General features: G+C 37.2%; 1 protein-coding gene across 3 annotated transcripts in view; it reads right to left on the minus strand.

Moving 5' to 3' along the window:
• The window catches only part of usp45 (ubiquitin specific peptidase 45), a 33181-nt gene that overhangs the window by 11467 nt on the left and 11046 nt on the right, over nt 1-10668 (minus strand). For all 3 annotated transcript variants that reach the window (XM_077527469.1, XM_077527468.1, XM_077527467.1), the window contains exons 6-8: nt 6527-6678; nt 5307-5402; nt 4240-4370 (exon numbers count right to left, since the gene is read on the minus strand). In XM_077527469.1, the coding sequence (XP_077383595.1) occupies nt 4240-4370; nt 5307-5402; nt 6527-6678 (379 nt within the window). The remainder of the gene's footprint in view (nt 1-4239; nt 4371-5306; nt 5403-6526; nt 6679-10668) is intronic.

Below are 10668 nucleotides of genomic sequence, written 5' to 3' on the forward strand. Positions count from 1 at the left end.
TAAATGAAGAATACCAGTCAGGCAGAGACAAAGGGGGAAAAAAAAAGAAAATTGAAAAAGAAAAGTTAAAAAAAATCTGTCTGAATTAGTGGGAAAGAGGAGATCTGGAAGCTTGTCCCAGTGGAGGGAAGCAGAAGGGCCCTGTAGCGTTGCTCTCAATCTGGCCAATGCAAACAGCTGCGGTGCTAACACAATTAATAGCCGGATGAGTTAGTACCAGACACAAGGCCACACAAGCTCATACCCTGAACACACACGTATGAGCAACATGCACCCATAAACAAAGCAAATAATGAACAATTCCTGCACTTACATGAAGACATAAATATTCAATCACTTACAGTATGGACAAATTGGTCACTTAAATATGCAAAAAGTAAACACAGCGATAGATACACCGATACATTAAACTGTGTACTGAATATTCATCAATTAGAAAGCAGCCAAGATAATGTAAAGGTAAACTTACATAAATATGTAACGAGATTAATACTAGGGCTGGAATTAAAAAATTGAATAATCAACAGCGAATCGATTTTCCCTTTGGAGCTTGATAAAACCGTGAATTGATTATTTTAATCTCTTTTTTTCCACAAATTCATATGAAAATAGAATTTTAAAGGACACTTTTTTTTGCATCTTACTGTTTGCTTGAAATTTCTTGTTCATATACAACTTAAAAAAAATTCTTACATTTATGAAAGACCTGCCTTATTGCACTTTAAGACAATTCAGAATCTTTTTAATTCATAATTACAATTATTGAATTAGTATTATAAAAATATTTTCATCTCATTGTTGCTCATTTCAATGTTTGTGTAACAAGTAATTATAACACGTTACTTTCATTAATTAACAAAAATAATTTAACCAGTTACTGCCTCCACAAAATTTAATTAGTTTTTATACTGTCCTTGATATTTAAGAAGAATTGATGTTCCATAATTAATCAATATCGGATGGAAGTGAAATGAATCAGAAAAAAAATAAAAATAATCGAAATAGAATCGATTCAGGAAATTAGAATCAATACCCAGCCCCAATCAATACAAGTTACCTTTGGCCGCTACTAATATAAAAGGTGCTCATTCACCTCCAGACAATGTGTGCAAAGAATTACTGATTGGGTAACATTGACCAAAATGTCCAATAAGATGTCCAATATTTTATTTATTTTTTATTTTTTTTTGTGATTGCCAAATATAATTTCGGCTATCAAGAACATAATCCACCTAGCCAGCCATGCAACCAGAGACACAATAATATGCTTAATTTCACTCAGACTGAGTTAAAAAGCAAGACGTTTTGGGAATACATTCCAAAAACTTCTTTTATTTGTCTATACTGTATTGTGCTTTATATTATGTGCATTTGCAGGTTTTCCTATTTTTTTATTTATTTACATTTTGAAACACGACAGTATATCCAAAAGCAAGAGCTAAATTGAAAAGACTGCAACAAGACAGTTCTGACCATGCCTCCAAGCTTAGCAAAGGCAAAGCACACAAGCAATATTTACAACAACTGTGAATATGTTTCTATCAAAAGTGAAAAATGTCTTGCCTCCTGCACAGACAAACATGTCCACCCAGCCTGATGCTGTTTGTACTTCTTACGTGTGTTTTGTGCGTAAGTGTCACAGCAATAACTCAAATTCATTGTTGCTCTTGGCTGTTTCTATCAGGGATGTAAGGCTTCTCATAAAGGATTTTAAACAATATTTTTCAAAGATGTAGGTATGTTGACATTTACAAAAAAATAAATAGAAAAAAGTAATGGGAAAAATAAATCTTTATTTATTTTTTTCTCCCAACACAAACGAGTGTACAGTGGCCATTCTAAAAGTCTTTATTAACCCAAAAAGAGACTAGTGAAGATTTGTGTTTCTTGGTGACGTTTCCTTGTCCAGCTTGCACATTAGACATACATATTGACACACCGTACACCTCTATGTTCCTCAATTATGCCACTTGTTACTTTCCGACAAGAGGACCATCTTGCCGGAGTGGGTCAACAACATATGGTAAACGGTAATTCAATTATATAGGGCTTTTCCTAGCCTGGCAAGCCACACCCACTTTCTTGAACAGAAGAAAGTTGGTCTGGTTACTCGTCCATTGAAAGCCCTTTAAGTCCGGCTCAAAAGAAACCATACTATCAAATTTGTTTCTTTGTTGTGACACCCGAAGTCTGTCCCCAAACAAATCATCACATTTTTATCATGACGACATAAGTCATTCAACTTCAGTCTCTCTTCGAGTAGCCATGTTGAATTTACTACGTGTCCGCCCACCGCTACCGTTTACTCATGGATTTACATATACTATAAATATTATACATTTCATATGTACATCAGTGTGTTTACTACTCTTACACACATAGTCCCGCTTTTATGACGTCATGTCCGCTCTTTGCTGATTGGCTCTTTGGTATGGTTTGCCCCGCCTCAGAAATGTGACAGTGACCAGACTCATCCACTAGTTACAGCGACGAATCTGGTTTCCAGGCGATGCTTTTCGACCTTACAAGGCCCTCAGAGCGTTTTATATTTTGACTACTCATTCACCTATTAATGATGCAGCATCAGGACCAACTGGGGGTTCAGTATCTACCTCAAAGATACTTTGATATGGTCACAGTGGTCTGGGATCGAACCCAAAACCTCTGGGTTGCGAGACTACCACTGAGCCACGCCACCCCCCATATATATCTAAGTCCAGAAATTTTATCTTACTTAATAAATGCAAAACAGCACAAACATAGGTTTAAGAATCGTTTCAACCTTTTAAGACATATTCCCAATTACTTGTAAATGAGAATAATCATATTCTTTGCTATAATTGGATCTCAATATTGTCAATTGTGTGCAAAAATGAGGCATCATGTAATAATTAAGTACTGAGGCTTAACAATACCTTTCATTTCAAATGCAAAGGAGTGGAATAGATTAGCACAATGTAAGATTAGTTACATTTGATTGCATACAGGTGGTTGCAATGCTTACGGTCTGAATGCACACAGGCTGCTTGACTGCTGTGGGCTGAAATGGTACCAGGTGAGGTTGCAACGCGCGCATGCATATGCACACACAAGAACAAATGCACACACGCCTGCTTGATGAAAGCTAGGTACCAGAATAAATGTCAAAGCCGCACCAGAGATGTACCTAGTCACCCAGCATCAAATATCCTGGTCACCCACCTGCACAATAGTGCAATACCAAACTCCTGCAATGTATCATGTTTAAACAAGAACTCGGCCCAGACAATATTGCCACAATATCTAAATCTCTAAAAATACCAAATATTTTGTTGCAAATCCTTACAAAAAAATATAAATAAAAATACATCAACCATGTGACCCACTGACATCACCAAACTTTTACAGTCTTGTCTGTTTCAAGTTTAAAAAAAAAAAAAAATTAAATTTATTGAACATATAAACAGATGAACAGCAAAGATAAGAAAAAAAAAAACAACAATCAAAAGAGAAAAAAAATGGTAAATGGCACTTCATTTCAAGGCCCTCAAAGTATTATACATTTGACCACTCTTTCACCTACTGAATCATCAGGAGCAACTGGGGGTTCAGTATATTGCTCAAGGATACTTCGACGTGGTCACAATGGCATGGGATCGAACCCACAACCGCTGGGTTGCAGGACTATCACTGATGAGCAGTGTATGTTATTGCTGTACAAACCATAAGTCATTACCTTTGAGTCCACTAACAGCTTGTTGATGTTCTTCACTTTGCCCTTGCTACGTTATTCTTTGTTTGGATCTTGGTTCAGCCCCTCCTGTGTGGAATTTGCATGTTCTCTCGGGCATCTCAGATAATACACATGCGCCTTGCCTTAAAAATTCAAAGAGCTGACATTTGCGCTTTGTAGCGTATTCTCTCCTAATTTGTCCTCTCACATTGTCAGCATCAGAGTACCATCTACCAGCATCACATGCCTACTCTATCAAGTGGCTGTCTGGCTGTGCAGGTGAAAATAGTAATGGTGAGTGTAATTCCAGGCTTTAAAACCAAACAAGTGGCAACTGCCGCAACACGACCACGACCACCACCACCACCACCACCACCAACACCAAGAGAAATGTAAAGCTTTAAAATAATAATAATAATAATAATAATAATAATAATATATTTGAGAAGAAGAAGAAATTAATAATACAAAAATAATAATAAGAAAAAATAACGAGGATAATAAGGATAATAACGAGATCGCCTTACTTCTGGCAGAGCTGATTAAAGAGGCTCTTGGGATTAACCGGCCCTTTTCCTGGTTCTTTCATGCACTGGAGGAAGAGAAGCATGGCTGAAGTCAGGGGTTCAGGACTGGGCAGCATTGCTACTAATGGAGCCTGCAAACAAACAAACAAACAAACAAACCACATTATGATAAGATTATTAGTGTCATAAAGTAACAAAAGGTCTATATTAATTTATTCATTTACAACAAACTCAATTTCTTCCATTAACTCCCAAGAATCTATTGGTGTAACACAGAAACATTAGAAATGTTCACATTTGTGATACCCTTATATAAAAGACGAGTATTAGATACAAGATACAAGAACTTGATACGTCAAAAACTGTTTTGCGATTCTAATTGTGTTTTGTGACACCCCCAACTCAGTACCCTATAATGCCTACAGGATTTGAGAAAGAAAGAAAGAAAGAAAGAAAGAAAGAAAGAAAAAAAAAAAAAAAAAAAAAAAAAACATCGTGGCAGGACAACTATATTCTGCATGAACCCAGTACCTGCTTTGGACCAGAGAATGTAGACTACAGATTAAAAATTAATGTAATTCCAAAAAACAAACAAAAAAAACAGGTACCAACACGGGTTGTTGGGAGAAAAATGTTACAAGACAATCAGAATACATTTCATACAGTTTCCTGAAGGGGGTTAACATTTAAAAAGTCAAACTGACATCACTGAAAAGGGAGTTATGTGTTGGCAAAATGGTTTTGCATCAATCAACACATTATTCACAGTAATTAACGTTTTTGCATTTGTGCAGTATTTAATAATATTAAGATTAATAATAAATAATATTAATTAATGTTATCTAGCCATATGCAAAAAACAAAACTGTGCTTTACTGTATTTTATTTTAATATTTTTTTTCTTTGATTGGGTTAGGATGTTATTAAAATATTTAATAATAAATGTGTCAGTTTCACAAAAATAAACAATTGTTGCAAGAACAGTAACAAACATTCACCCAGTGACTTGACAATTAGTATTTGAAAAAGAAATCCAGAACATCAAGGAGAGGAAATAGTAGCTGTACCAGATTGCTCTCATCTGGGGGGCAGATCTTCACTTTATACCCTTTCTCCTTCACTTCTTGGATGAGGTCAATGAGCATATGCGTTTGGGAAAGATTCTGCAAGAAGAAAGATATTTAAAATGTGTCATTTATGTTTAAACCACATGATCATATCAGATACTGTACATTTGTTAAACAATTGTTAGCTTTTTGTATCAATCATTAATAATATCCTTGTGTAATGTTATACCAATTTAGAAGGCCTGATGGTCATTTTCTTATGTGTTGATTTAAAATGAAGGAAGAGTCTTGGTTAGGAGTAGTCAGTGTCCCATAAGAGATAGAAGTATCTTTTCCTTTGCTTTCAATAGATTTGTTTGGTCACATCTTGGCAATGAAGACAGTTGCTATGGAAAAGCCACAATGGTGCTGGCATTGTGAATGCAGACACGGCTCATCCTCTGACAATTACATGTTTTCACCAAAAAGATTGCAGTTTTCAAGGAGACAATACAAAAGAAAAGAGTGTGTAAGAGAGAGGGAATAGCATTCGCACTCACTCGAATTTCAATCAAAGGGGAAGGTCCTCGGGGTGATTAACAAAATGGCGGAAAAAACAGGTCTATTGTTAAAGAAGCATGTCAGTTTGCAGTGACCATGACACAACCAGAGACAGACTGGGGAGGCTTTATGGTTGAATTGTATTGTGATCAAGCTCTGCACCAACCGAAAGCCACTCATGTGTGGGCAGGTAAACAAGTCCAAGTTTGCATTGCATTCGTAACTGCATTGAATATATTTCAAAGTGACCTCAAAAGCTGGCCTGTTTACATCCAAAGTCATTGTAAGAGTTTGTGGGTGGTTACGCATTCCGTGAGATCATAAGAAGAAACCAGGTCAAGACAACAGCAAACTGTTTCTCTCCAGTAACTTTTTTTTTTTTTTTTTTTTAAACTATACTAGAATGAAGTGTAATTGCACATCCACTGCAGTGGGTGGCAGTGGTGCTCTCGTGAGAATGTGAGCAGGGAGTAAGTGACAGAAAATAGTTGTGAAGCACTGTTTCAGACCAACTTAAACATTTTATATTGGTGTTTATGCTGCTTTCTTAGGTTTAATGCTGACATCTCTAAGTAAAACTTAAGGAACCCTCGCATTGAAATACATATTACAATAAATTGTAGACATCAAATTATGGAAGACTGACGTTTTTAGCACAACCAATTTAGAACTATACCAACCTGCATAACAGCATTAAAGAAGCAGGTGTTGCCGAGGTTATTGATGCCTTTAACAGGAACCAAGGCACCGTTGATGACTGAGCTTTTACTTCTTGAGGCATCATTATAATCAGGGGGTTCTTCTCTCAATTTCCGGATCTTGGGGGATGTTGCTAGAACATGAGAACACATACAAAACGACATGATTCCAGAAACTGGTGATACACTGGCTAGTTTAACATGTGTTTCAAAATTCACAAAGTTCTTAGGCATGCATGTACGTAGACACAAAAAAACAGGTGGTTCAAAATAACAACAAAACATTGGTTTATTTTTAAACCAGTTGCTGGCTTATTATAGAACCATGCAAGTACAATACCGCAGTTAAATTGCCTCAACTGGATGGGTTGGTCAATTTAACCCAAAAAGAGTTAAAAAGAGTTAAATATTGTGCCCAATTGTTGGGTGAAATGAACTACAATTCTGGGTTGTTTGAACTACTTAATGTGTAACTCAACCAACCAGACTTTTGCTCCACCCCTCACTAATATTTGAAAACGACACTCAGAACCGTTGCCTGGAGAACCTTTGGACTTGCCAATGGGGAGAGGGTTGGGCATGTTCAGTTTGGCTGTGATTGACAGGAGCCGTGAACATTGAGAGCTATATCATTTCTACGTATACGACGACAAGCTATGCTAAATGAACTAGCCAAATGCTATGCTAACCAGAAAATCGATAAAAAGATTATAATTGCTAAGGCGCATGAGGTGACATCAGTTTATCCAGTTTATCGTCAAAAAGAAAGTTGATTTGGTTTTGACTTTTTAATTCTGTTATATACATCCAAAAATTCTGGGTTACATCAACTATTTACTATATACAATCAATTATTCCATTGATTAATCAGATAAATAAAATAAATGTTTACAAAAATCATTAAAATGCATTGCAGAATTTTTTTCCCCCCCGGTTACTGTTTATTAACCAATTATTGTTGTTTATTTGGGATTGTTTAATGATTAGATAAAACTCCCCAAAAATAATAAAGCAATTTCACACGAGAGGAACTGATGTACACAACAACATTTAAAAAATAAAAAAAATAAAAAATAAAAATTAAAAAAAAAAAAAAAAAAAAAAGAGAGAGAGAGAGAGAGCTACTTCTTGGCTACTGATTAATGAAAATGAAAATGCACTTCTGGGATTCAGGCTCAACTAACATTAAACATTACCTATCATATTGGAATGGAAAGTATGCCTTTTTCGCATCATGTACAGTAGAAGTAAATGTAGATACATACTGACAGTGACAGATTGTTCTCTCGGCAGTAAATCCATACAGTATATGATAACAGTATAATATACACCAACCCCACAATTTTGCATTATGTTTTCTAAGCAACAAAAAAAAAAAAAAAAAAAAAAAAAAAAAAAGGCTTCTCGAGAAATTATGGTAATCTCATAAACGACCTTGTCTTGGAACATACCACATTTTAACTACTGACCACTTCACCATTGCTTTGTACATTTGTTCAAAAAGCTATCCAAAACAGATTGGTGATAACCTTCCTATTGTTTGGGAGTCAGCAAACCTTTTCTGTTTAAGGGCAAGGCTAAATTTCAAATTCATGTGGAACTCTTTGGGCAATTCACATTGTATGCTCAAAAGTAAAGTGTATCCAACATCTGTGCTTTGAAAACCTAAGATTTTTTTTTTTAAATAATAATTTTAAGAGAATCTCACATTCACATTGAGCTGAACTTTGCAAGTCAGTCTCAATGATATCCCACACTATTTTATACTTAAAAATAAAATGGAAAACAGTAAGTGTAGACAAGAAAGAAAGACTTTCAGGGTCCTTCCCAAAGTTTGGGGATTATGGAAATTCATCTTTTTGAGATTACAGTCTGTTGCAGCACTCCATTCAATGGTGCCAATTACATCTGTCCCCCTATGCTGGCAACATCTGGGCTTTCCAGCTATTCCATGAAGCCATAAGGGAGCTCCCATATGTCAGAGAACACAACATGTAAGTAGAGAAACTGAAGCCTTGGTCAGAAAAATAAGGGCATTTGACATTGAAAATATGTAAAAAGCTGAAATTCAACTGAGAATTGAACAATAGAGAAAAGACAGAACATCTGTATCAGAAACAAACTACTGTCCCTGAAAGGGAAATTAATGTTGCAGCAAGAGCACATAAGGGGAATGGCTCACAATGGCAAAATATCATAAGACATAATTTCAAAACTAAAACTCAGACTCAAAAATAAAAAAAATAAAAAATCAATTAAACAAAATAAATAAATAAAGAGAAACATCAATACTTGTACAAACAATTGACAACACATGTTCAGCCCAGAGCTAATACAATATAGACAATTATTATCAGTTATTGCAAAAAAAGTGCAACACGCATGCACAAAAAAGCACATCTGCTCATTCATATCTCTACTCTATGGTGTCTGTGAGGATGAAGGACACGGAGTCAACAGCCCTAATGCAGCTTGAGTCAAAAAGATGCGACTGGCACTAGCTGAGAGGGAGGAGAGGGACGAGGAAACTAACTGGGCGGAATGGGGATGCCTATGGACACACTCTGCATCTGGGACCGTCACCCAAGGTAAACAATGTTCACGGAGCCATCTGGTTGAGACTGGGTAGGGGTGGGTGGAGGGTTGTAGAGGACAGTTCTGGGGTGTAGTGGGTGGAGGGAAGGGTTGCAATGAGCACAAGCATATGGAAAAGCAGATTTTTCCTCTCCCTGCAGCAATCAACGATGGCAAATGTCAGCATGCGCTATGACCACGCTTGACTGTGCTGCAGTAAGCACCACCACCTGGCCCTTCTTGCACAGCCAACGAGTATGGGCAACAGTAACAGTTAGAGTGGAGCCTTTCCCCTGGGTGGAGAAAAGCGTCACAGGATTCAGACTCATCCACATGCACGCCAACACCTTCTGCACTCCCTGCTTGCTCACATAAGAGATACCCAAAGAACCATAAGAATTGTTTACACTTTTAGAGGAAACTAAACTGGAGAAAAAAAGGCCACCCATCAGTGACCTTTGACCACTTAAATAATAACATTCCGGATAAAAGGACTAAAATTCCAATTCCTAAAGACATACTCAAGAATCTTGTAAGTGCTTTTTTTTTTTTTTTTTTTTGGTGCCAATGATGTGAGTAAAAACATTCTTCTTTCATTTTCAGTACTCCAATGCCGCTTTTCCATCGTGCCCGCACAGGTATGGTGTACCACACCACACCGCAACTGCCGGTTTTCCATTACAACTGGCGCACGGCGAGAAGGGGGCAGCAACATTTGAACCGTCCACGCCAAGCTTGCACTCCCGCATTATGTGCGGATCTGAGATAACATTTCCAGAGTGGCAAGTCGCGCCAACATTGAACCATATTTACAATTTAATATAGACCAACATGGATGAAATATTGCGATTCACGACCGGCTTGCGACACTATTTGTGAATGTAAGAGCTGCCGCTGGAGATCTCATTCAAGTGAATAGGAACACACGACCAGGCTCGCGATGTTTTTTTTTTTTTAAACCACAAACATTACAAATCCATCCACTAGTACCATTTAAATTGTAAATATAGTTCAGCGTTGTTGTAAAACATTATTATATTTATTGTATATACTGTATTTTTATGACTTTGGCGAAGACCGACGGGCTCTTCTGCCTCTCTCGCTTAAAACAAGGAAATGGTCGTGTGCCATGGCGTTGCTTGAGGTGGCAGCGGCGTTGCTGTCGGCCAATCAGATGACAGGTGACGTCACGGCCCCACTAGTCCCCTAACGACCGGCTCTGCAGAACTGCTGCCTAAAGGGTTCTAAACAGCGGTTACAACGGAACGGCTCGGCCCCGAAAAAGTCCCGTGGAGACACTAACATCCGGGAACAAAAATTGCTGCTTCGGTGTGGAACCGGTACGGTGGAAAAGCGCCACAAGTATACTAATCTAGTGGCCATATTTCATATTGGCATATTTCTCAATTACTGCAAACAATTCCTCAAACTAGAATCGAATGGAAAAAATAATGTTGACGTCAGATTCCTAATATGACAATCTTAGCGTTTGGCCAGTCAGGTTTATGCTTCCTTGTTTACTCACAGTGCAGCAGAGCAAAGCCAGCTCC

The sequence above is a fragment of the Festucalex cinctus genome, chromosome 7 (assembly GCF_051991245.1).
Source record: "Festucalex cinctus isolate MCC-2025b chromosome 7, RoL_Fcin_1.0, whole genome shotgun sequence".
Lineage (NCBI taxonomy): Eukaryota > Metazoa > Chordata > Actinopteri > Syngnathiformes > Syngnathidae > Festucalex > Festucalex cinctus.